General features: G+C 32.5%; 1 protein-coding gene across 1 annotated transcript in view; it reads right to left on the bottom strand.

The window, feature by feature from the left end:
- Positions 1–6,249: 6,249 nt before the first annotated feature.
- TECRL (trans-2,3-enoyl-CoA reductase like) overlaps positions 6,250–25,242 on the bottom strand; it is a gene marked incomplete at both ends in the record, with an annotated part of 77,617 nt that continues 58,624 nt past the window's right edge. The window contains 7 exons of the mRNA XM_084233490.1: positions 6,250–6,377; positions 9,173–9,218; positions 9,748–9,833; positions 18,542–18,599; positions 19,355–19,398; positions 23,184–23,256; positions 24,525–24,630. Of these exons, the coding sequence (XP_084089616.1) occupies positions 6,250–6,377; positions 9,173–9,218; positions 9,748–9,833; positions 18,542–18,599; positions 19,355–19,398; positions 23,184–23,256; positions 24,525–24,630 (541 nt within the window). The remainder of the gene's footprint in view (positions 6,378–9,172; positions 9,219–9,747; positions 9,834–18,541; positions 18,600–19,354; positions 19,399–23,183; positions 23,257–24,524; positions 24,631–25,242) is intronic.

The raw sequence follows: 25,242 nt of genomic DNA, 5'->3' as shown, positions 1-25,242 counted from the left end.
CAGCTTGAGAGAGAAATGATGACGGGGTTGGGAGGAGAGGCGGTATGCTGTGATAATCTGGAGTAGCATGACAGCTGATTCAACTTTTGTTTTACTTTTCATTTCCCCCTCTTCATTTATTTCTTATAATAAATGTGTGAGAGATGAAGATGTGGAATTTTAAAAACCTTGCTTGTGTGCAGATTATTTAGGAATAGAAATGTATTATTTCAAACAATTATCCAAAAAGTCGATATTAATGATTGAATTAAATGAACTTTTATATTTCTTTTGCTATTATATGTAGTCACAAATGTAGTATTAGTCAGAGAATTTAGATGTTTATTTATTGATTCTCCTAACTTAATTATATTTATAAATTTAAATGTCTACATTATTGGAAAATGTTCTTCACGAACTCTAAATGGAAGGTATAAAGATATAGCTTATCAGGAATCATAATTGTTGCATTAAGTGATTTGGACATAGAAGCTGAGATCTGTAATTGTATTTTCTTCACTCCTATTAAGATTATTTTTATACTTTGTTTGGAATGGTTCTTTTTTTTTTTTTTTAAAGATTTATTTATTTATTTATACAAGCACTGGGTACAGTCAGAAGCGCGGGAGGGTGAGAGAATTCACCAGAGCCAGAGCAGGGAGCAGAGCAGGCAGAAGGACCGAAGTACACTGCTGAGGGGAGCAGCGGGCGGCAGGAGAGGTCTGCGCGCCGTGTGGGACCCTCCTCAGGTGGCCGGGGAGCAGCCAGGGATCGAACTGGCGCTGCAGAGGCTGCGGGCAGCTTAGCAACCCAGCTCAACCTCTGCGCCACCGGGGAGGCCCGGAATGGTTCTTTATTTGAGAAGACATAATAATTTTACTTTTATGGGGAGAGGGTATAGTTTATATGAGACTCATTACTCAACCTGCTCCCTTCTACTTTGAATAGTTGGCGCTTCCTGAAGACTCCATAAGCCGATTTTCTCTCTATATGTACCAGAGTGTTCCTAAATACCCAGACCAATGGATTACACAATCCAATGAAGATATTATTAGATATGAATTCACATATCTATACATTTTTCAGAAAAAATATTTATAACCAGTAATAACATATTTTTCATTTTTAGAATTTTAATTTTATAAATAGCATGTTCTGCAAAAGTGATAAAAATGGAGAGCAAATTAATTTAGAATATTAGAGAAATGAAATGACTGTAAATATGAATTAGGTTCACAATTTCTCACTTTAATAGGCATTTACAGGACGTTTTTCCTTTATTGCCCATGTAAATTAAGGAATAAGGGATGAAAACATAAAGAAAACTCAGTATTGCTTTTGCTAATGTAATTTTAATTAATTTCAGCTAATTCTGCTAAAGATATTTTTTATGAATTATGTTGTCTCCCAAAATAAGAAATAGTCTAACAAGTGGACCTCACTGTGCTTACTTTTCTCCTCTTACCTACTGATTGTCAGGGCCAATGTTCAATTCCCCTAACAAATCCACCAAAACAATCATTATGAAAAATTGATGTAAAGTGGAAGCATCTAATAACTGTTTCCCAGATAAAACAGCTGGTGTTAACATTAAACTTGCCCCTCCCCTAAATTACAAGACTTTTTCTTGACCAACTCCTTATCATATTTAATGAAGATATCATGTATATACACACCTCATTCAGATTAGAAATAAAACATATTTCCTTTCTCTATTGAAAGCATAGAACTGATGAGTTGTTAATACCGTCCTAATCATCTTGACATAAAAATCACAATTGTTGAAAATACACACACATAAGAGTTTTAAGAAATTAAGACTGTAAATGTATCTTATTTATAAAGATTATTGAGACTTTGGGGAAATATAGTGCAATGAACCATTTAGAACAATATATATCAACAAATAACTAATTTTTAAGGTCACTTAACAATTTTAAGTTACTTAGCAACTAACTTAATAATTTTGCTTTAACTGTCTTAAATCAGAGAAAATGGACTGTATTTATTTGAAATTACATATACTTTTGAAATATTCATTAAAATGTAACTTAGGATGCTATTTTTATATTTGTATTAATCATGAAGGGCTGATAGGTTTATATCGCTGTCAATTAACTGAAAGTAAATATTGACTTCATGTGTTTTGATTTGCCAGACATAGAAATAAGAAAAACAGACATTGTGTTCCTTTAAATTCATCTTTTCAGTTTTTCTCTGAGAAAACATTCAGCCTCCTGAATCTTATTTGTACAGTATTTCATTTGAGAAGGTATCAAAGTCGCTAACCTTTGAGAAGACATTAAGACCAAAAATATAAGTGCTGAACTACTCACTCACTTAGAATAATAATTATTCCTGTCTTTTAAGGACCAATCTGATGGTCTGTTTTGAAATTCAATGGTAATAAAAAGGGCAACTGAAATATTGGATACATGTTTATACTACATGCTACAGTTCTATATTTTTTGATACAAAAAAGTTTTACTTAACTGATACTGTGATATGTGGAATAGCCTCTTACACTGAAAATACACAGCTTATTTTAAACAACTTCATTCAAAGTAGTTGGTCAAAAGTACAAGAAATAACAAAAACTCTGATGTTTAAGTTGGGCTTTTTGCTTTATGTGTTTGACATTTGCCAATATTGGAAGGTTCTCAAGATGAAATTCAGTATATATACCTGAGAAGGTAAATTTCATTTTTGGTAAACTTCTTTTTAATACGTAAATCTTATATGAGCAATTCTATAGGTTAGTGTATTTTTCTGTGTTTTTATTCTAAGCTTACTTTCTCCACAAATATTTTTCCTTTGTTTTATGTACATATGATCAATTTTGACATCCACTTTAAAATATTTCCTTTTTGGCTTTACTTTATATTTACAAAAAAATGCTCAGCTTTGGAAACCTTCTAAAATAATTTTCCCTACCCTACCACACACCCTAATAAATAAGTTAAGACATCTATCACAAATCTGTGCTATTTCAAATTTGTTTCAAAACGATCCCATGAGTTGAAATTGTTACCTGAAATTAAGTTACCTGGATATGTGTGAGACAGGGCAAGCTAGGGTTAGTAGGCAGTTTTAGGGATAGTGCAGGAGGGGACCTCTGAAAAATTTAGGGAGGCTTCAGAGATAAGGACAAGCAAGGGAAAGTAACCCATTCCATTAGGAAAAACAAACATGCCAGGACCAAGGACAACATTGTTAACGCTGGTCCTGGTTTCCTTCAGGTGGTAAAGGGAGGCGGAGATTGGAGAAATGGAGAGTGGTTTAATTTATGGTCACATTAGAAGGGCAGCTGTTTAACTTCAATGCAGGGATGTCTATCCAGAAGACTGGGCCATGAATTTAAAGATGCAACAAATGGGGAAAGAGAAAGCTGTTAGATAAGGAACGTGAAGATCCCCCACTCAGTAGCAAATTAAGTGAGACAGCGGAGAGCTAACCAATCACAAAGAGACTGGGGCAGCTTTAGAATAATGAGGGAAAAAAAGGTATATATTCCCTAAGACACGACTCCACTTTGGCTTCCCTGCCCCTCCCAGGCCTGGTTCCCTGGCCTGGGAGTCCCACTTTATTCTGCTCTTTTTCTCCTCAATAAACTTTTTCTTTCTCTAAACAAACTGCCTCTTCTCGCTTGCTTGCTTGAGCGTCTGCGAAGTTCCTGCTGCGGCTTCGTGAGACACCAACCCGTGGGGGTCTAGCGGCTGGGGCTCAGCGCTGCCCTGCAGCCTGGAATCCGATCCCGGCTGGGAGACTAGGCCTGACAATTCCGGTATCATGTGGATATGTGGCAAAGAACCACACACATTTATTTTGCATTAAACGACATACAATTTTTAAAACAGTAGCTGATTCATTATTTAAATAGTTCTCATAGCATGTTTCATTTAGGAAGTGTCTTTGTATTTAACTCCTGGAGATTATCTATCTATCTATCTATCTATCTATCTATCTATATTTATATATATATTATATCTATATTTATATATATATTATATCTATATTTATATATAATATTTATATATATTATGTATTATATATCTATATTTATATAGATAGATAGATATAACTCTCTCTCTCTCTCTCTATATATATATATATATATATATATAGTTCAGAGTCTAGAATGAAGACAATTGGACTAAATAAATTAGGGATAGCAGTCTTGGCAACACTGATGACCTCGAGAAGGAAAAAAAAAAGTATAAAAGTGATTCCTAAAAAATCTGTGAATGAAGGATAGGTTGTAAAGACAAATAGATATATGTTGCTGCAGGATGACACTTAGAGAATAGTGATAAGCAGAAGATTTAAGTTTATAGGCTTTCTTTTTTTGATGTTTTAGGCAATGGCACCCCAGAAAATAAAAAATAAAAAGTAAAAATAAAGTTTATAATTGAGGTATGCATTAATGATGGTGTGTTTCCCAGTTATAAGGGAATGTTTGATATGGACAAATAAGAGAGTACAACGGGGATAAGGGAATGTAGATGTCGGTCCTCTATGATCAACCATCATTCCTTGCTGTGTCAGAGATCTTCTGTCTAGTCCTACAAGAATGTGCAAATGTCTTGAGTTATTTTCAGTCAGCATTTAGTGAATAAAATAGAAACAACTCTTTGCCTTTCAACAAAGGAAAATTTATCAGATAGGGAATTAAATACATTTATTAGGTATATGTGGTTTAATTCATTTGTACTTATTGTTAAGCAGTTGCTTGATTTCTCACTATTTTGGTGAATGGTTATTAGGGAGATAAATTTGTTCTTCTCTTCTTTTGAGATATTTTAATATTATCCATTTGAGAGTAAAAACAGCAAATCATTTAATGCAACAATTATGATTCCTGCTAAGCTATATCTTTATAACTTCCATTTGGAGTTTTTTTATTTTTATTTTTATTTTTTTAATTTAAAGAACAGGTTTATTTGGGAAGGTATAAAACAGTTAAAGACACTTGCATAGACACAAGTGGGCAGGAAGAGCCATCCCAGAAGGGACAGGATTGCTAAGAGAGGCCTGCATGGTTGCAGGCAGGTGGCCTTGGCAGGTCATGGGCAGGCAGGAAGGCTGCTTCCCTGCAGAGGGAGAGAGTTGGTGAAAAGGGACACCTGCATAGTCACAGGTGGGCAGTGGGAGTGCTTCCCATTTAGAGTTTTTTAAAAAAATAATTTACCATGTATGTTAGTAATAAACACCCACAAAATGTGTGTGTATATGTGTGTGTGTATATATATATATATATATATATATATATATATAACAAGAGCTTTAATGGGAATATATAAGTATCAGAAGATTGTAAAGTCTCCAGAAACTAACCTAACTAAAGAATCACATTTTAAAATAAAAAATCTCAGAATTTCTTTTAAATATTAATGTATACTTTGATTTTTGTACTCTCAGCCACCTTTCAAAATATATATGTAGGAATTCATGAATTTATGAGTTCAACTTAATATAGTATATTCACATACTTATTTTTAATGATGTGTATCTAAAAGTTATATAAGGTTTATATAATGCAATATTATTTCAATAAAAAAATGTAAAAATAGTGCATAAAGTTTTTCCACTCTAAATCTCAAAAACTTTCTAAGGTATTCTTTCTTCATTATTATGTATAATCCATTTGAAATATATATTTCCATATTAGCTAATTTAGAAATAAATATATTTCAATATTTGTATAGTTTAGAAATGTTTAATATTTGACTTGTTATAGTTTCATGAGAGCATACAATGTATATCTTATGAATAAATATGACACATGACTTATTACAGATATTTAAATTTTATTATTGTAGGATTTTCACAAGAAATTGAATTAACATAAGATATTTAATACTTCTGAATAACACACTGAATAATAAATGAAAATTCAATTACCACTAGAATATGAAATCCAATTGATTTGTGTCAAAACATCAAAAATATTTATTTCAGAATTCATATATTTTTCATTGTATTATACTCATATGAATTATTTAATGAAGTACTACTTTGTTTAAGAACCAATTATTTGCAAATATAATGAATGCTATTTTTTCCTTAGTCATGTCAATAATTTCTACTTATTTGCCTCAAGTTTATTACACTAAATTTAGTTAGATTGTACCACTTTATATTTTTACTCAGTAAAATCATTGCTGTTTGTTAATTTCTGGAACATCATAATTAACCACCCTTAACTAATTCTGATTTAATGAGTTTACATATTGCTTTTCAGTATATGAAATAGGACCACTTATTTTTTTCTTACAATATAAATGGAATCATTGCTGATTTCCTATGCGTATAGGAATTGAATTTCTTCAGATAAAGCTTATGTTTCTTCTGTGCCCACAAAGACATCTGGATACTCATCAGAAGTGTGAAAATCCCAACTAGAAGAAAAAAAAGAAAGAATTATCTTCTGTTTTTCATTTTATGATGGATTTAGCAAGTTATATTAGAAAAATAAATACTATCATATATAGCTCTTAAAATACTTCTCAGATGTTGCATAGTTCTCTTAGTTTTCTTTATTCATATGCATTGCTAAACATCTATTTAATCAATGTTTATTTTAAAGTTGAGAAAACATAGAAAGTACATAGCAGACATCAAAATACATCTGTATTTTTATATCCCACAACTACAAAATACTCCCAAATATTTTTTCTTTATCAATTATAGTTTCTATATGCATATATTATACTTCTACACGTACACATACAATCCACAATATTATGATTCAAAATTTATATTTAAGGGCAAAAATATATGTGAAATGGATATTGCACATATCCCTTCTCATATATGGCATTCATTGCAGTTAAACTTCCACATTTAAACATCCAGCATTCAAGATTGTAAGCTTCCAAAGTAAACTTGTGCATTATTCCTGGTATGTCAAGAGTTTGAAGATTTACTAAAGATAATCTGAGACTGATTAGACATCCTACATTCACCAAAGTAATTTTTTTTTGTCTGTTTGCCTGCATTTTAACAAGAATTGGTTGACTAATCCTTCTAAAAGAGTCTTACCACACTTTGACATCATGATAATTTGTCACAATAGAAATGTGACAATGTAATGTGGTTAATGAATGCCAGTGAAGAGAATTGTTCTTGTCACTTTTGTTATCAGATATCTAATTTTAGATTAAGCAGCTCAGTCACTCAAAAAAAAAAAATCTTTCCGCAATTAATGGTTTGTTTTTGTTTTTCTGTAAGACTTTCTACTCAACAATACTGTATCAGTCTCATTTAACAAACTGTTTACAGTTTCTAAAAAGCATTCAGTCTTTGCCCTCTGGCTCCAATGCTACATGATTTTAAACTCTTGCTTCTGAAGAGTAATGCCTTTTGCCATTAATCTGTTATTGAATCCACCACATTGCTTTGAAGTCAATTTCTGAGGTTCTGATCTGGGAAGAACTTTAGAATCATTTATAGACACAATGCCCCTTGGTAGATCACTTAGGCTACATTTCAGAATCTGATATGGCTAATAAAAACAAGTTAGGATGATAGGGTAGAAATGAGTTTTTATCTCACATTTACAACAAGATTTCACAGACTACGGTTTTTAGTAAATTTCTTGATTTTCATTTCCTGCTACTCTGGATTTTTAAAATATGCTAACCTAATTTATGTATCACATGGTTTCACATCGTAACTGTTACATTGCTGGAGCTACATACACACTTTTCTTTTTAATTTGGAGAATAGGATTTCTGTAAAGACATGAAACGACTCTAAATCCAAAGGATACGATATATAGTGAAAATGCGTATGGTAATACTGACATTTCAATAGATTTAGACCTTGTTTGAAATAATAGTCTCCTAATCAGTAACTTCACATGTGACAGGAGTCCAAAGCTATGCTGTTCCTCCAAATCTTATTACAGCAGAAAAATTGGACCAATGTGTTACCCATCACAGAAGGACTGTGAGTCTTCTAAGGTTCTGGAATTCTCACCCTGGATATGGTTTTGCACTATACTCTTAACAGATGTTTCATCAAATAGACTATTATTTTTGCCTGTTAAGTTTTATGTCTACACTTTTCTGTTACTGTCTTCCTTCTTATACAGTGTTTTCCTATTTGCATCAATCAAAACACTATACATGTTACTATATTTGGTTCTAATGATTTTTAGATTTTGATTTCTTTTAAAGTTAAATGATTTCAATGTTTTATTGTCGTACAGATTCACTCATAATTCGTTTTATCTAATGAACTAACAGAATTAAATAGGTAACACCAGCAATTTTGTATAAGTCCCCTAACCTGTAAACATAGTTAACTATGTTTCTTGATATTGCCTAAAATGCGGATCCATCTTATATCTACATACAGTAACTGTTCTTAGTATTTGAGGAGCCTTTCCACTCTCATAACATTGCTATTATCAGCACTAGAAATAGGAATTTTTGTACTATTGTACAGTGTTTGGACTTGTTTACATAATTAAGTTTCTAAAGTCAGCCTTCTTTACCTCAGATAGTTTTACTAAGTTTCACTTTTTAAAACATCATTTGACAATATTCCTTCGGAGGTATTTTAATTTTTACTTTTTGACTAACTGCATTTATATAATAGAAGTATACATCTCCTAACTTTACCTAAAGACTTGAGATTATATCTGTTTCTAAGCACAGTACTTTCTTTCATCACCTTGTATATTTTATCATATTAAATACTTGTCAACTGTTTTAAAGGATTTTACAAGAACCCAATAAGTTTGTATATGTCCGTACTATCAATTATTCTTCCTAAGTTTCAAATGTCTCTAATAAAAAAACATAGTTCTAGATTAAATAAAAAAGAATTATGCACTCATGCCCCCAGACACTCAGAAACACTTGGAGACACAACAGACACAGGTCTGTATGATGCAAGAGGAAGGTTCAAGTGAAGTGCATTACCACCTCTACTTTATAAAACAAAGCTTTGTTAACAAAGCCATTTGGACTATATTTTCTAACTTAGATTAAGTTACAATTACATAGAAATGCATTGTAAATGTTGTTCTTATGTATTTTATGAGTGCTAAAAAATAAAAGTTATAATAAAAATGAAAGCATAAAATCCATTTGCAAATACTATAAATTTTAGTATTACAGCAACATGTTCTCAGAAACTTGTTCTTCAAAATGTGCTTCAATTAAATATCACTAAGTGTTCTTACCAGGTAGTGTTTGTGTCATGACTGTGAAACTAATCCATGATCCAATCTGTAGCATTAAAACAGAAATTAACATTTAACTACAGTTAGTCAAGTAATTTGTTCACTTGTAAAATTAAGTAAATAACTTGTAAGTTTAAAATCCTGTGAAAAATTTTATGTAGAAATAATTTTCCTAAAAGTAATAATTTCATTTTCATCATAAGTTATCAACAATCCTATAAGGCATTATCATATTTACATAAAAACTGAATACATTAATCTAAAAACTTTAATAAAAATTAAAATTCTGATAAATCTCATATTTTATATATAAATTGCAAAATTTTCTCTAAATATACACAAATACACATTTTTTTCTGCCCAGAAAATTAAATTGTGGATGAAATGTTGCAATTTCTTATGCCTATAATTTGAATTATAATTTCTATTATAGTCTATATCTATGATTATACTTATATCTTCAGATAAAACATAATTGTGTCATTGCATATGTCAGCCTATAATACATATAAATACATAAATGTATGCATTTAGTATGTAATCAAGTTCAATTATTTCCTTAATAAGTAGCATACCTCATAAGTGTAATTTGGACATGAAACCAGAAAAAACATCCATGTGAAGGGGTTATAATTTGGACTTGGAAAACAGGCACTATTTCCTGTTAGAAAGGAGAATAAAAGATCAATGATGCTACGTATTGTTGATGTGATCATATACTTATTATATAATTCTAAATTCCCTAAAACAACCATACCACATGAAAAGTGACTATATAGTTATAGAAAACTGCTTCACAAGTTATTCTGAGAAGACCCATTTTCAAATGTTATGAACTTCTGATTCAAATAGAATACTTGTCATTTTCTGACTACATCTAAAGCTATGTTCTGTAAAATTACAGAATACACCGTGATCTTCAATTTTTAAGAGTTTAAAATAAACAATATATACACATTTTGCATATCTTAATAGTAGCAGCAGCATTGCATAATAAATAAATGTATTTTAGAATGTGTCTGTCTCTTCCTTTTCTTCTTTAATGTAAACTAAGATTAATACAATTGAGGTTATTAAATACTTCAAACCTCTCTGTATTAAATTAGTGAAAATCCAAAGGGAATTTTATAAGGATTTCATTTATACCAGAAAAGTATAATACTCTCTCATAAGAAGATTACAATGAAAATCAGTATAGTTCATATTAAAAAAATGCCACATACATTATTTCTACTCAACAATAAAAAAATTATTTACATATCTCATTATATTTAGCATATTCTCACTTGATTTTTGTTAGTTTTTTTTAGCCTTTGAATTTTTTTCAAGAAACTTTTTAGATAGCAGATTTAAAAGGTTATCATTATATTTTTGAATTATAAGAGTACTGCTTATTTGCCATAGCTGAATTTAATCAGATAATGTATCAACAAATCTTTTCATTATAATTGGAGTTATAATGGAATGTCAGTACGTTGTTTTCAAAATTGTAACTGTTGTTGAAATATCAAAGTAAAAAATACACTAGGTACTATGCATACTTCATGCACTGCTCATTTTACATTAAGGCTAAATATGTTTGACATTTAATATTACAGAGTCTCTTGGTAACATTTATGTAAACACCTTTGTATAATATCCATATATTCATCAAAATAAAAAAGAATAACTGAAACTTAACCATGTTACAGTCGTTGAATTCAGAATTTGAAGATGCATAGTGGATAATATGTGTTGAAGCCTCTATTTTATGTGATTCATCACCATGCCACCTCAAGTGGTAGTGGAAGGATCAGGGTCCACGGATACATATTTCTTCTAGATGTAGTTTATAGATAAATAACCAATTGAGTCTTCTCACCCAGAAAAGCATATTCATATAGACATCATTTCAGTAATGTCAGTAGTTACTGTTAATTGTAACTGTTAATTGTAAAGGGTCAGTAGTTACTGTTAATTGTAATTATACATTAATTTAGGTGTTACTAATTTAATACCTACATTCCCCATGATATATTTTCTCAACATATTTTCACTGTAATATAGCTTCTAGCAAATAAAATTCTGAAGATTTTTTTTAAATTAAAATGCTAAGCCACAAGGAATCTTCTTCAAGTATAAAAGCATCTATTCCTCAGCTTCAGGGAATAAAGTTGGGAGAGAAATTTGAATTTTTAATAATCCTATGAAGATTACCTGACTGAAAAGGAACAATCTTACTCAAGGTCATACTCATGTTTTTATTTAACCTTGATCCTATCTTTGATTTTATGATGATTTAACTCAGAACAAAGTTGTTCATTTAGGGTTTAGAATGTCCTACATATGGTCTCACCTGAGATTCTCTTTAAGAATGCATCACTTTCAATTTCCTACCTAAATTTGATTTCTTTATTTCCATCCATAAAATCACTACATAACAAACTTCCTGAATACTGATCTTATTTCAACATATAGAAAACTGAACCTGTAATAGTTTGAAATAAGATTAGCTTGAAAACAGACTATGCAGTGGGATTTTGGACTTAAATGACCTATAAAAGAGCCTACAATGAGTACCTCATTGTTGATGGCAGGTGCAGAAAAGATAGATGATGGTGGTTGAAGATTGCTGTGCAAGTGTCAAACCATTTACAGTGGTATACTGGTATATAAAATTGGTTCAAAGGAATGCTTTGTTCTGTTGAGTGGAATTAATCACTGTATATTATCAATGTTATTGACAAATAAAGCTTAAAATGAAAATAATAGTTGACAATTAAAAGTCAACTGTGAAAGTTAGAGGATCTCTTTAGTAGCATACAAAGTGGCTATAATTTCCTGCATTGAAAAAGAGAGAGAGAGAAAGAGAGAGAGAGAGAGAGAGAGAGAGAGAGAGAGAGAGAGAGAGAGAGAAAGTTGAAGACAAAGTCTAAGACTTAATTGCAACAGTAGCTAAATTTCAAATATACAAAGCCAACTCAAATCAGATTTGCTAAATTGCTAAATCCAGGTTGGTGTCCATAAATGTTGGAATACATAGAATTTCAAGTACTTCATGAGTCTATAGATGTGGTCCATTCCTCCCTGTTTAAGTTAGTATACCCCTTTGCTAAAAGGTAATGCACAGAATACAATATTGCAAACAAATCCCCTCTAGGATTTTTTCCCTGTTGTCCTCTTATGTTAACTAGAGTTAAATACAAATATAAATAACCTGATGTTAGTCTGAGTCTGATAATGGTAGAAAATAAAAATGTCTTATTCCCCTAAAAAGGTTATAGGATCCAGGGCCTCCCCGGTGGCGCGGCGGTTGAGCGCTGGGTTGCGAAGCTGCCCGCAGCCTCTGCAGCGCCAGTTCGATCCCTGGCTGCTCCCCGGCCACCGGAGGAGGGTCCCGCATGGCGCGCAGACCTCTCCTGCCGCCCGCTGCTCCCCTCAGCAGTGTCCTTCGGTCCTTCTGCCTGCTCTGCTCTCCCCTCTGGCTATGGTGAATTCTCTCGCCCTCCCGTGTTTCTGACTGTGCCCAGTGCTTGTATAAATAAATAAATCTTTAAAAAAAAAAAAAAAAAGGTTATAGGATCCAGATGACATTAACCACCAAATTATAGGAGAATACACATGTAATTAGATTGTCAGGGTGCTTGACAAGAAAGACAAAACACAAAATTGAAGGATAAGTTTATCAGAACACTGGATATGGATAATTGAAATGACTTTTAAAGCGGTGAGGCCAGAGGTTTTTGTCTTAGAAAGTACTGCCAAGTCATATGTCCAACAAAGTGCAGATATCCAAAATCTACAAAGACCTCATAAAACTTAATCAAAAATAACCAAAAATATTTAAAAATGGAAAGAGGACCTGAATAGACACTTCTTCAAAAAAGACAAACATGGTCAATAGGCACATGAAAAAAAAAATGTTTATCATTCTTATTATTAGGGAAATACATATTAAAACAATAATGAGCTATCACATTACACTTGTGAGAATGAATATGATTAAAAAGACAGTAAACAATAATTAGTGGAAAAGATGTGGAGAGAAGGGGTCACTTATGCATTATTGGTACAGCCATTATGAGAAAGCAGTGTGGGGATTCCTAGAAAAATTGAAAATAGAATTCCATACAATTCAGCTATTCCAATTCAGCTATTTCATATCTGGAATTGCATTCCAGATACAATTCAAATATCCATATTTGGATATTTATCCAAAAATCACAAAATCTCACGTTGAAGATATATACGTACCCCATGTTTATTGCAGTACTATTTACAATACCCAAGCTATGAAAACAAACTAAGTGCCAAGGATGTTGAAAGAATAAAGATGTTACAACATTCTACACAATGGAAATCTACTCAGCTCTTTAAAAATTTGAAATCCTGTCATTTGCAACAATGTGGATGGGACTACTGGAAATACACTTAGTACAATAAGCCAGGTAGAGAAAGACAAATATCATCTCATTTCATTCATGTGATATATCGAGGAAAAAAATGACAGATAAACTAAATAAAACAAAAATAAACTTAAGGACTATAAAAACAATTAGTGGTTACCAAAAGGGAAGGTGGACAAATCTTGGTGGAAAGGGTCAGAGGTATGGTAAATGATAGATTTGGACATTTTAGCAGTGAACTTAATGTACCATATACACGTGTCCATTCTTAACAATGAATGTCTGAGCTTAGTAAGGTTATTATGCAACATTACTTCAATTTAAAAAATTATTTATACATAAGAACATAGATGATAAATTTATACATGGAAAATTCTGATTAATATACAGTTGGCTACCAAAACAGGCCTGCAGATGAAAAAAGGAGAACATTTATGAGAGCTGGAAATTAATTATTACAAGTCAAAAAATTTGTTGTTGTTAGTGAAGTAAAATACTAAATAATCTATATTCAAACACTTTCACTGAGCGGATATTTACATTAATGTCCCCACATTTTGCTAAACCAAGAATTCATGAGCTTGAAAAGAGCAGAGATGCTCATCAAAGGGTAATTCATGTTTGGTTCTATTCAGTTTTATTCTTACATAGAACAACAGGAGTATTCAGTAGTCCTAAATCCCAAAGTCAATTTAGAGAAGTATTATTCAAAAAGGGAATAGACACATATTCTACTTTCTCATAGGACAGGAAGAACCATGGTAACATTTTTTTTTTAAAGATTTATTTATTTATTTATGTATTTATTTATTTATACAAGCACTGGGTACAGTCAGAAGCGCGGGAGGGTGAGAGAATTCACCAGAGTCAGAGCAGGGAGCAGAACAGGCAGAAGGACTGAAGTACACTGCTGAGGGGAGCAGCGGGCGGCAGGAGAGGTCTGCACACCATGTGGGACCCTGCTCCGGTGGCAGGGGAGCAGCTTCGCAACCCAGCGCTCAACCGCTGCGCCACCGGGGAGGCCCCATGGTAACATTTTTTTATTAAATAAGGTAATATCTGTTTAATCATCCTGTAATTTTTTTCCTTTAAAATATGTTAAATTTTGATCTCTTAAGAACAGATAAAAATATAGCCTTAAAATTTAAATGTCCAATAATAAATTATTATGTGAGAGGACAGGAGGAAAATTATTAACTATAAACATATTGCTGTATTTTTTCACAGTTTAATTTTGCTTAATTTCTTCATTAATTTGTTATTTATTTCTGACTGTCCATTGTTGTTTTGTTCAAATTATAGAATTGATATAATAGAAAAATAAATTAATAAGTCTTTTTTTTTGGTTCATAAATATATAGTTCTTCTACTGAAAAAGTAAAAGAAGTCTCTGCTTCATAAACAATAGTATATGAAGGAGGCTAAAATGGAGAAGCTGTATCTTGGAAGCTTAGAGGAAAGGTCCGAAAAGAGGGAAATAGTTCTGGGAACTAGCAACTTAGAAAACAAGCATGTCTACGAATCAAAAGACACATTGAAACAATCCCCATCCCTTTTAGAGCAAGCTTTATTCTTTAGAGAATTCACTACAACCACCCCATCTGTAAAAATACTTTGTTATTTCTTTTCAATGAGATTCTGTACCTTTAAAAGTTAATATAAGTCGGTCAGCATTTATATAAGCCTTCTATGTGAATAAAATAGAAAGTGAGAATCTTTTTTCCTGCTAATGAAAGAAAAGAGAAAAATTTCAACAGAACACACATACACAAAAGCATTTACAGATATCAAAGAACAAAAACATGAAAAAATTCCAAAATTCCAAGTAGATGTGCACAAAACAGGAAGAAAAAAAAAAAGAAAAAAATGTCTATAAAATAGTGGAAGATATTCGAATTTTCCTAGAGTTTAATGGTTTAGGGGATCTTAACAACATGAACAAAAATAGCCCCCCAAAAGATCTAAAAATAGTACATTATAGACAAATAAGATAGAGGCAGATGTGATATATGCATAACCTCACCCCACAACAGTACACAGTGGAACAAAACATTTCCTTTTATTGATACAAGAAACTGTACAACTAAAAAAAAAAAAAAAGACATGAATCACCCTACTGGAAGATTCCATTATGTTCCCTGTGTAATTGACCTGGATATATCAACTTTTAGACACACTTTACAAAATTAACAGAATTTAGTGATAAAGAAAAAAAAACTGAGTCTCCAGGCAAAATGACAAAGTCCATTAACAAAGAAGAGAATATTCGATCGTATCTGGTTTCTCAAAAGCGTCATAAAAAGCAACAAATTTTCCAGTAGACACTTGAAAAGAAAGTCTTACATGAATGATTTTAGGCATGTGTGTTTTGAAAACATGGTGATTTAAAATTTTTATTTCATAATGACACCATGTTCCAGATAAATGAGAAAATGTGAACAAGTTCATGTAGTTAGAGAGAATCAAGTTGTAAGGCAATTGGAAAATTATCAGGCTTTTCCGCCCTTCTGCCATTAGCATTAATGATGAATCCTGGTGGTCCTACATGCATGACTAACGGTGGACACTTGGAGTAGGGTGTGAGCATGCATAGGTAGGCACACCTGGGCTGAGACTGGGCTTATAAGGGCGGCATCACTGGGGCATCTGCTGAGGAGGCCAGCAGAATGAGCAATAGAATGATAAGAACCAGCAGAGCAGCAAAGGAAAAGCGGAGACCACTAGAGAACAATAGAGAGTCCACAAAGAGTGAAAATTCGCCAGGGGCTGGGAGGCCTGCCAGCCTCCTGGCCCCCAGGACCCCCTGCCTTGTAAAGAGCTCAATAAAAGCCTGAAAAAGCCACACGGAGGGCTCCAGGACTCTCCTTTATCCATCTGCCTGGATCATAGACATTCTACCCTATGCCATCCTGCCCCTACACAAGTCTAAAATGTGTAATATGGACTCCACCCATAGGATGATGGAATAGAGTCTGGAATCACCTTTTCCCAAAAAACAGCTATAAAGATTAATATGTGTTCATAAGAAAAGTCAAATTCTTAGAACCAGCTATATAGCCCCAGGACTTCCCAAGGAGATTGAGAACTAAAATTGGTGGCTTCTGAGGTAAAAGAACAGGAGGAAGTGACAGGAATCATGTCTGGGATGACAGTCAACTTCCCAAGCTAAGATGGGGAAAACCCAAGGCTTTGCGAAGTTCTCTGGGGAAATTTTGCTGACCGAATGTGGTCCCAGACCCAATCTGTGCAGTGGGAACTCAGCTGACTCCAATTCAGGAAATTAGGAAGTCCCTAATTGGGGCAACAAGGCCTAAAAACTCTCTCCCATTCCAGAAGAGATCAAAGAAAAGCCAGGCTGAGCCAGGCCCACCTCCATAAAAGGCCGAAGAGCAGAAAGAAGGACTTTAGAGTGAAATCCTCTGGGAAAATAACCTGGGGGAATTTATACACCCCAGGCCTGCAGAAGCAGCAGCTGAGGCGAGGGCAGGGCCGTGATGGTCGTTGTGGGCAGCCATTGTGTTAAGTCAACACATGTGTGCCTGAGATACATGGAATGCCACCTCCAAATCAAGTGAAATTAATCCCAGAGTGTGAGCCTGGTGGTCCAGACATTGCCCTTCCCACTGTGAGGCCCAAGGTTCATAGCCATGGAAGAAAGGAACAAGAGAGGTGGGGTGGTATGTGAGGACAAACTGAGCACAGAATACATACAGCTTTCTGTAAAACAAAGTGTAGGGTAAGGTAAAAAGTATCAGATTTTTCTGCCCTCCCGCCATTAGGATGGATGACGGAACCCTGTGGTCCCAAATGCATGCCTGATGGCGGGCACCTGAAGTAGGGTGTGGACATATGTAGATGGGATTCACCTGGGCTAAGACTGGGCTTTTAAGGGTGGCATCACGGGGACCCCAGTAGAAGCCAAGAAAGAGCAGAAACCTAGAGAAGAAGAAGAGAAGCAGAGAGAACACCAGAGAGCCCAGATAGAGTGAGGATTTGCTGGGGGCTGGGTGGACTGCCAGTCTCCTGACCCCCCAGCACTCCTGCCTGCCATATGCCTCGTAAATCTAAATAAAAAACTTGCAAAAGCCACTGAGGGCTCCAGGACTCCTCCTTTATCTGGTCTGCTGGATCAGAAAACCTGCACTGTGTCATTCCTGCCCCTACACAAAGCAAAAGGTTAATGTGACTAATGTCACTCCTCAAACAAAAATTGAATAATAAAACCCCAGACTCCACTTCTAAATTCACTTCATAATGAGGTAAATTAAGAAGAAAACAGCAGGTAAACGCCCAGTGCCCCAACCACATACGCACACAAATAGTGATAAATAAAGCAATATACATGCCTAAAAAGTAGGTACATCTCAACACAAGATGGCAAAGCAAAGTGAAAAAGACAGACATCTAGGGACAAATATAAAGGAGACAGAAACAGATAAACTATATGACAATTACTTCAGAACAACAGTATTAAAAATGTTAGATATGGGAAGGTCATTCAAAAGCAGACAGACAGGCACAAGATCTAGAAAGGAGATACAGGAACAGAGTTCTTCACCAAAGATGAATATATAAAAAGATCACAAAAGGAGAATCTGAATGAAGTGCAAATTTAGAAAGTGCTTTAAACAGAAATAAAATGGCAGAAAAAAGATTTTCAGTTGTAGAAGACTCAAATTAACAAATTAAACATTTAGAACAAGAGAGAGTATCAAGACAAAGGAAAAAGGAAATCAGTAGGTTTCATACTACTTTACCTCTTAATCTATTTTTTCACATTGTCTAAGTTATATTGTTGTTCAGGGTGTGTGTGTGTGTGTACATATGTACATATGTGTACTTCATTTAAGAGAAATCATTAATAAGGGTTATAAGGAAAATTTAGACATAAAAGGACAAAAATCAGGTTCCCTTTAAAATATTGATTTAGACATTTAAAATAATTAATTCACTCTATATGAGATTAAAAACGAATGATTCTAACCTGTGTGATTTAGATGAGACAGCACTACATTAATGAAATGATTTCCAGCTTCACAAATCTGCAAAATATTTTAACATTTTCAGTATAGTATATCTGCATCTCTTAAAAATAAATTGAACCAAAGTTCAATATAACATTACAAAGAATAGGTTACTTTTGCATGAATTCTAAGAATTTGTCAATGGAGCAGGGACAATATCATGGGAGTTAACCTATCAAAGACAGCAATGGGGGTAGAATGTGAACAAGGAATGGACGTATGGAATCATAATGGATATAAAGCTATGTAAATATTTAATAAAATAATGCATTTCAGAAATAATAAAAATCTATTGTGAATTCAAACAATACATATGTGAAGTTAAATAGAATGATCTAAATAATTTGACTAAGAAAAATTAGGAAAGAACTGTTTCAATTTAAAAGACTTTGTTTTACCCACAATTAGTTAAATTAACGATGTTGAAGTGTTTTATAGAAGTGTGTCTGTTGAACTTGTAAAACTTTTGCTCTTAGAGATTTATAAGTTAGAGCACAGACAGTAGGAAGAAGAATTACTGAGTTTTTTTTTCAAATTTTTATTTAAGATAATTTTAAGCATTCCAATAATGCATAGAATATTATAATTAAAATATTTGGAGAGTTAATGATTTAATTATAGGAAATTATTTGATTAACTTAATTTAATATTGTTAGGTATATGATATAAAATAGAAAAATTTTTTCTGAATGACAAATTCTCAAATACAATCTAGTTTGAAGTCTTAATAATACTACAATTAAACATTAACAGGAAAAAATATAAATACACACCAGGAAGTTGACAGTAGCTACTGTGACTTGCCTACTTCCAAATGCTAGGAAGACAGAAACAAAAATATTATACAAACATTCATATTTTAGGCTTTAACACTATAGACATAATTCAGACAGTGTTTATTGTAGATTACTATCCTGTAAACAAAAGTACAATGTGATATGTTATTGACCTTTGAGAAGATACTTTTGTAATCTAAAGAAACAAAGCTGTTTTTTCTTTCCACATGCAATTTTCTTATAGTAATCTAATGTTATTTAGATTACAAATGGAATCTATTTCAATTTGTATTATTAAACTTCTTGAAAGCAAATTTAATCTGTCATATTTGTCACTTTATAGCACATTACAATGACCTAGCATACTCAATCTCTTGCTTAACAATGTTTAACAATAAAAAGAAAGATGCTTAATAACATTTTTTTATTTTTGTACTAAGGTTTTATATCAGGTTGTATTTTAATTATTTTCATATTAAAAATAAATATGAGCATTGTTGCTATATGAAAGTAAAGAAAATATAGGCTATATATGATCCCATATCATAAAGAGCAATAGATAAACTGGAATTTTTAAAGTACTCTAACATCACTTTGCTCACAGTAGAGATATTGGATTTAGAAATGTTCAAAACAAATGGAATTTTCTGAAAAGCTCATTATCCGTTTTAACATATAAACATATTTCACACATATATACATATATGTGTGTATATACATATATACATACATATACATATATACATGTATATATACATATATATACACATACACTTCCCACAGGAAACAATGTTGCCTTGTTCATTTGACTCAATTGTCTAAACATAACAATTTAATGCAGTACACAATAGAAATAGAATATGTTAGAGAAGAGGAATTTCTAAAATGTTTAATTAGCATGCTTATTTCATCTTTTGTACATAATTATCTAAAATTGGGATTATATCTATTTTGCAACTGTAATAATTTTCCTCTTGTTACTTCAGTTTTTTTTTTTAATTTTGTCTTCTCTATAATGTTATTTTAAATTTCATACTTAATAATAGTTGTCTATGAATGTGTCTTCAAGTATATAGTTTTAAATTTGTTTTAAGTGCCCACAAAAATGGTAGTAGAATGTATATTTTACATTATAGGTTTCCATCTTAGTGATATGAATTTGGACTCTTTTTTTTCCCAATATTTTCTGTTCCTAAATATTTTATGCAGGTGGTGAGTATAATAAAAGCTAACTTTAGAAAAAGGGAAAATAATAATTTTGGTGTGTTTTTTGTGCTTAGCTATGCTTTTAAGGTTTCATTTTGTCTAAAGATAGTATATATTGTAGTTTGTATTATTTCTACTTTTGGGGGAACAACATTGAATTTTCATGCTCTAATATATAATCCACTTTTTTCTATAAAAATATTTAATCTATAAACTAATCAGTTACAAAAGGAAAGAATATAATATTTCAAAAATAATAAATTCCAAGAAAGATATTTATAGCATAGCATAGCTGCCAAAAAAGAAGTGAAATTGTAATGAATAAAGCAAAACCTAATTGATGTCATAAGCTTATGAGAAATTAGAAACAATTATTGGATTCTATTTATTTGCCTGCAGTGTGAACTAATTACCCTAGGCTCACATCACTATTGCTATTGACTGAATGTTGTCTCCATTCGGTCAAAAAATTAGAAGCCTGGATTTCTAATATAGTGGTTTTTGGAGATGGGGCCTTTAGGAGATAATTAAGTTTAGGTAGAGGGACAATAATGAGATTTGTGTTCTAATAAGAAAAGAGAATTTGCTCCTTCCATTGTGAGATCACAGAGAGAAGGCACTGCAAATCAGGACAGAACTGAGTCAGCCAGCACTTTAATTTTGACTTTCAACTTTTCATAACTGTGAAAAAATAAGCCTTACAGTCTGAATATTTTGTTATAGCATTCAACACTGTCTAAAACAACTATCAATTTAAGAATTAGAAACTTCTGCTTAGATGAAAACACCGGTCAAATCAATACGCTCTTTTTTTGTTTGTTTCAGTGGGGGTTGGCTAGCCTTTTACTCAGATTAATGCTTTCTGTATCTAAACTGCATATTTCAGTAATTTGCTGATTGTGAGTAAACTGAATAACAGATGATCGTTACCAATCATCATCAGATATCAGTGATCATAACTATTATTTGTAAGAGTGAAATATGGACTGAAGAGCTAACTGCAAAATTTGTAGGTTATGCAATTGCAATAACATAGGTGGCAACTAATTTGAAGCATGAGTTTGGTGCCTGGCATTATTTACCTAAGCCATAAAAAGTGAAATCTGTATGGACTGCTTATGCAAGATATTCCCTCTCCACATGCAAATGCTCTGTATGTTTTCACAGAATTTAGGTCCACTAACATCTGATGCATTTAAGAGACATGAGCACAACAAAATAAAGCTTTTTCCCCCAAATCTATAGGGAGTAAAGCTTGTTTATAGCAAGCTATATTACCAACATCATAACATTTCTAATTATAAAAGAAGTTGTAATTTTATATTTCTTGATCTCTATTTAGTTTTCAATAAATGTTTAACATATATGAACACACTAAATCTGTTATTTTGTGTCAAATTTGTGACTGCAGCATTTTTCAGAAGTTCCTCTTCTTAAACATAGTATGGAACAAAATTATTAATCTGTTAATGTTCTAAAATAAGTATATATTCTAAAATATATTTTAAATTTCTGTTGGAGGGCCTTCCTGGTGGTGCAAAGTGTTAAGAACCACACCATGAAGCAGTCTGCAGCCTCTGCAGCATGAGTTTGATCCCTGGCCGGCCAGGGAGCAACCCGCATGGTGCAGCAGACCTCTCCTGACTTGCCCGCTGCTCCCCTCAGCAGTGTACTTCAGTCAGTCTGCCTGTTCTGTTCCCCACTGTCTCTGTTGAATCCTCTCACCCCCTGCATTTCTGGCCTGTACCCCAGCTCTTTTATGCATAAATAAATAAATCTGAAAAAAAAAAGAAAGAAAATTCTGTCGGAGTTATATGAGATCAGGACCTGAGGACTGCGATTTTTATCTGCATTTCACTTGCTTGATTAGTTCAAGGGTCAAGACATTCAATAAAGTTATAAATAGGAAAATATATGCCACATAAAAATACCTGTTTTTCATGCCTAATTATAATTAAAATGATAATTAAATATATTTGTATATTTTTTAAATAATAGCTAATTGTATATGATTATATGATTACAAAGAGTTTCTTTTTAATCCTCAATTGTACTGTTGTCATTTGGAGACTTACAATAAACTCGTGTTTCTGCCACAGTTCCTATAGGTTAAAATTAAATCACAGATGTCAGTCAAATTTGATCTTTTAAGATTACAGAAAAATGGAATGAACTGGGACATGGAAATAATTTAAAATGGACTTTTTTATTAGTAGTTGCTATCCCTTTTTTTTTAAATCTTTTTTTTAAAAAAGATTTATTTATTTATTTCTTTTTATAAGCACTGGGTACAGTCAGAAGTCGGGAGGGTGAGAGAATTCACCAGAGCCAGAGCAGAGAGCAGAGCAAGCAGACTGACGAAGTACACTGCTGAAGGAAGCAGCCGGCGGCAGGAGAGGTCTGCGCACCATATGGGACACTTGCCGGGCGACCGGGGATCGAACCGGCGCTGCAGAGGCTGCGGGCAGCTTCGCAACCCAGCGCTCAACCACTGCGCCACTGGGAAGGCCCTGCTTAGCCCTTTAAATATGCTATGTTACATATAATTTCTATATAGTTTAGAATAGAATTTTGATTCGTCACTTTAGTAGTGGATAAGTCAAGGAGAAATTCTACGTACATGGTGGTGTATACCGTGGGTGATTAATGTAGTAGGCAATCCAAGAGGTGAATCCCCAATAAAATATACAGCCCTACAAATAATACAAAATAAAAGTTAGGGAATATATGTATGTATGTGTATGCATATATACACACACATGCACATGCATATATTATACGCAAATGCATACACGTATATACACACGTTTCACATTATTTGACCACACCATACATTTACATGCCACACAGAAGCATTTTTTGTATGAACAATGGTAAGTTTTCTAAGTTAGAATGAATGGAAGTCTTCTTCACCCATGAAGTACCATTTTATGAGTAACTTTTTTCATCACTAAGGAAATGCAGTCCTTTGTTCCATTTTTATTAACAGAAATGCATATTTGGAATAGGAAAAACATACTGCATTTTATAGACTTTCAACAATTTTTTGTTTATCACTTAGTAAATTTGAATACCATAAAAATAATGCATATCTATTACATGATATACTAGTTATAATTTTCTAATGGTAAATAAATAAAATAACCAGTTATTAAAATAATTGTTAGTAATTGGCTGATTCAAAAGAGGAATGGCATGGGATTTAGGAGTGCTGTACTATAGAACTAATCTTGCACTAATATATTAAGTTTTAATATTTTCTGTCATAAAAGCTACTTTCAATTATTCAGAGGACTCTAAGAAATCTGGAGTTTATTGTTTTATCACAATGACAACCTTGTTGAAATTTTTTGAAAATAGATTATATACAAAAACCAGGAAGATTTTAGTAAGAACAAAATTCCTATTGAAAATAAATTTTGAAATAGAAAATTGAAATGTAGCATGTTCTTTAATGTGCATCTGTTTCAATGTTACAAAAATTTTCCCATTTTCCTGAGTTATTTGATGATTGATAACAACAGAATTCACCATTTTTTTTAAGAACAAAGACACTATCATCACACTGAGAACTGTCATATATATGGGATATCATCATTTAAATCACACAGAAATACACTTATAAGAAAATTCATGTATAAAATTCTCTTCTGCAAGAGGCATTTGAGGAATCTGAAGGCAATGATAAACATTTCCAAAATTAAAAGGATTCTGAGCTTATATGGCTTACAACATAAGGTCAAGGCAAATCTTTCTATATAGGTTATTGATTGAGAATAGCACTAATTATACAGATCACCTCAGAAATGGCATTTCAGAAGCACAATACCTAAGCTATTCTAATATAGCTAAACAAAAAAAAATTAGGTTTCAGTGGGAATATGAGTGAAATATTTTACAGATGCTCCAATATTCAAAATTTCTTAATGATAGTAAAATAACAAAACATAGTAAACCCTACCTTTATCAATTTTTTCAAAGGTGTATGTCCTGCAGAAACTTTGTGAACAAATAAGGTTTCCAAAAGACAGCGAATATAGTGTATGCAATGACAGAAGCAGGCCAGGCTGGGAAGAAAATAAACACATTAAATGCCTTTCCCTGAATCTGGCTTCTCTTATTCATAAAATGCTTTATTCATTTTAGTTTATTGCAGTGCTTTATTTATTAAGAAATACCATTTCCAGTCACTAAAACAAAAGTGTTACAACATTTTTTTTAGAAATTTCTAAATTCATTTAACAATAAAATTATTGTTACAACAGTTTCTCTAAATTTACTTCTGATGACACTATAGTTTGTAATACCAGTAATAAATAGTATACGCACACATGCCTAGTAATGTCTAAAAATATTAATTGCAATGTGCTGATATTGAAAATCCTCAATATTGAAGCACAGGTTTTAAACACATTCAAACCCTACATAGACTGCATTTGACATTTTGTGATATTCAGAACATTTTTTTCATTTTCTTGTTGAACTTTAGCAAGCACTATAGATTTAAAAGTGTGAATTTCATTTTCTATGGAGACAATGCAGTTTTCGTTTTGTTTAGTTTGTTTTACATTTGTTTTTTTGCCTGAATAACATTGAAATATTTTGTCACTTTGAGTGATTGTTTTGTTGCTGTTCTAAGTTACCACCTTTTCTTGTAATTATTACAACTATTATAAAAA

Source organism: Talpa europaea (assembly GCF_964194135.1).
Source record: "Talpa europaea genome assembly, chromosome: 5".
In the NCBI taxonomy this organism is placed as follows: Eukaryota; Metazoa; Chordata; class Mammalia; order Eulipotyphla; family Talpidae; genus Talpa; species Talpa europaea.
The sequence above is the reverse complement of the archived record's forward strand: the minus strand, read 5'-3'. Positions and strand labels throughout refer to the sequence as shown.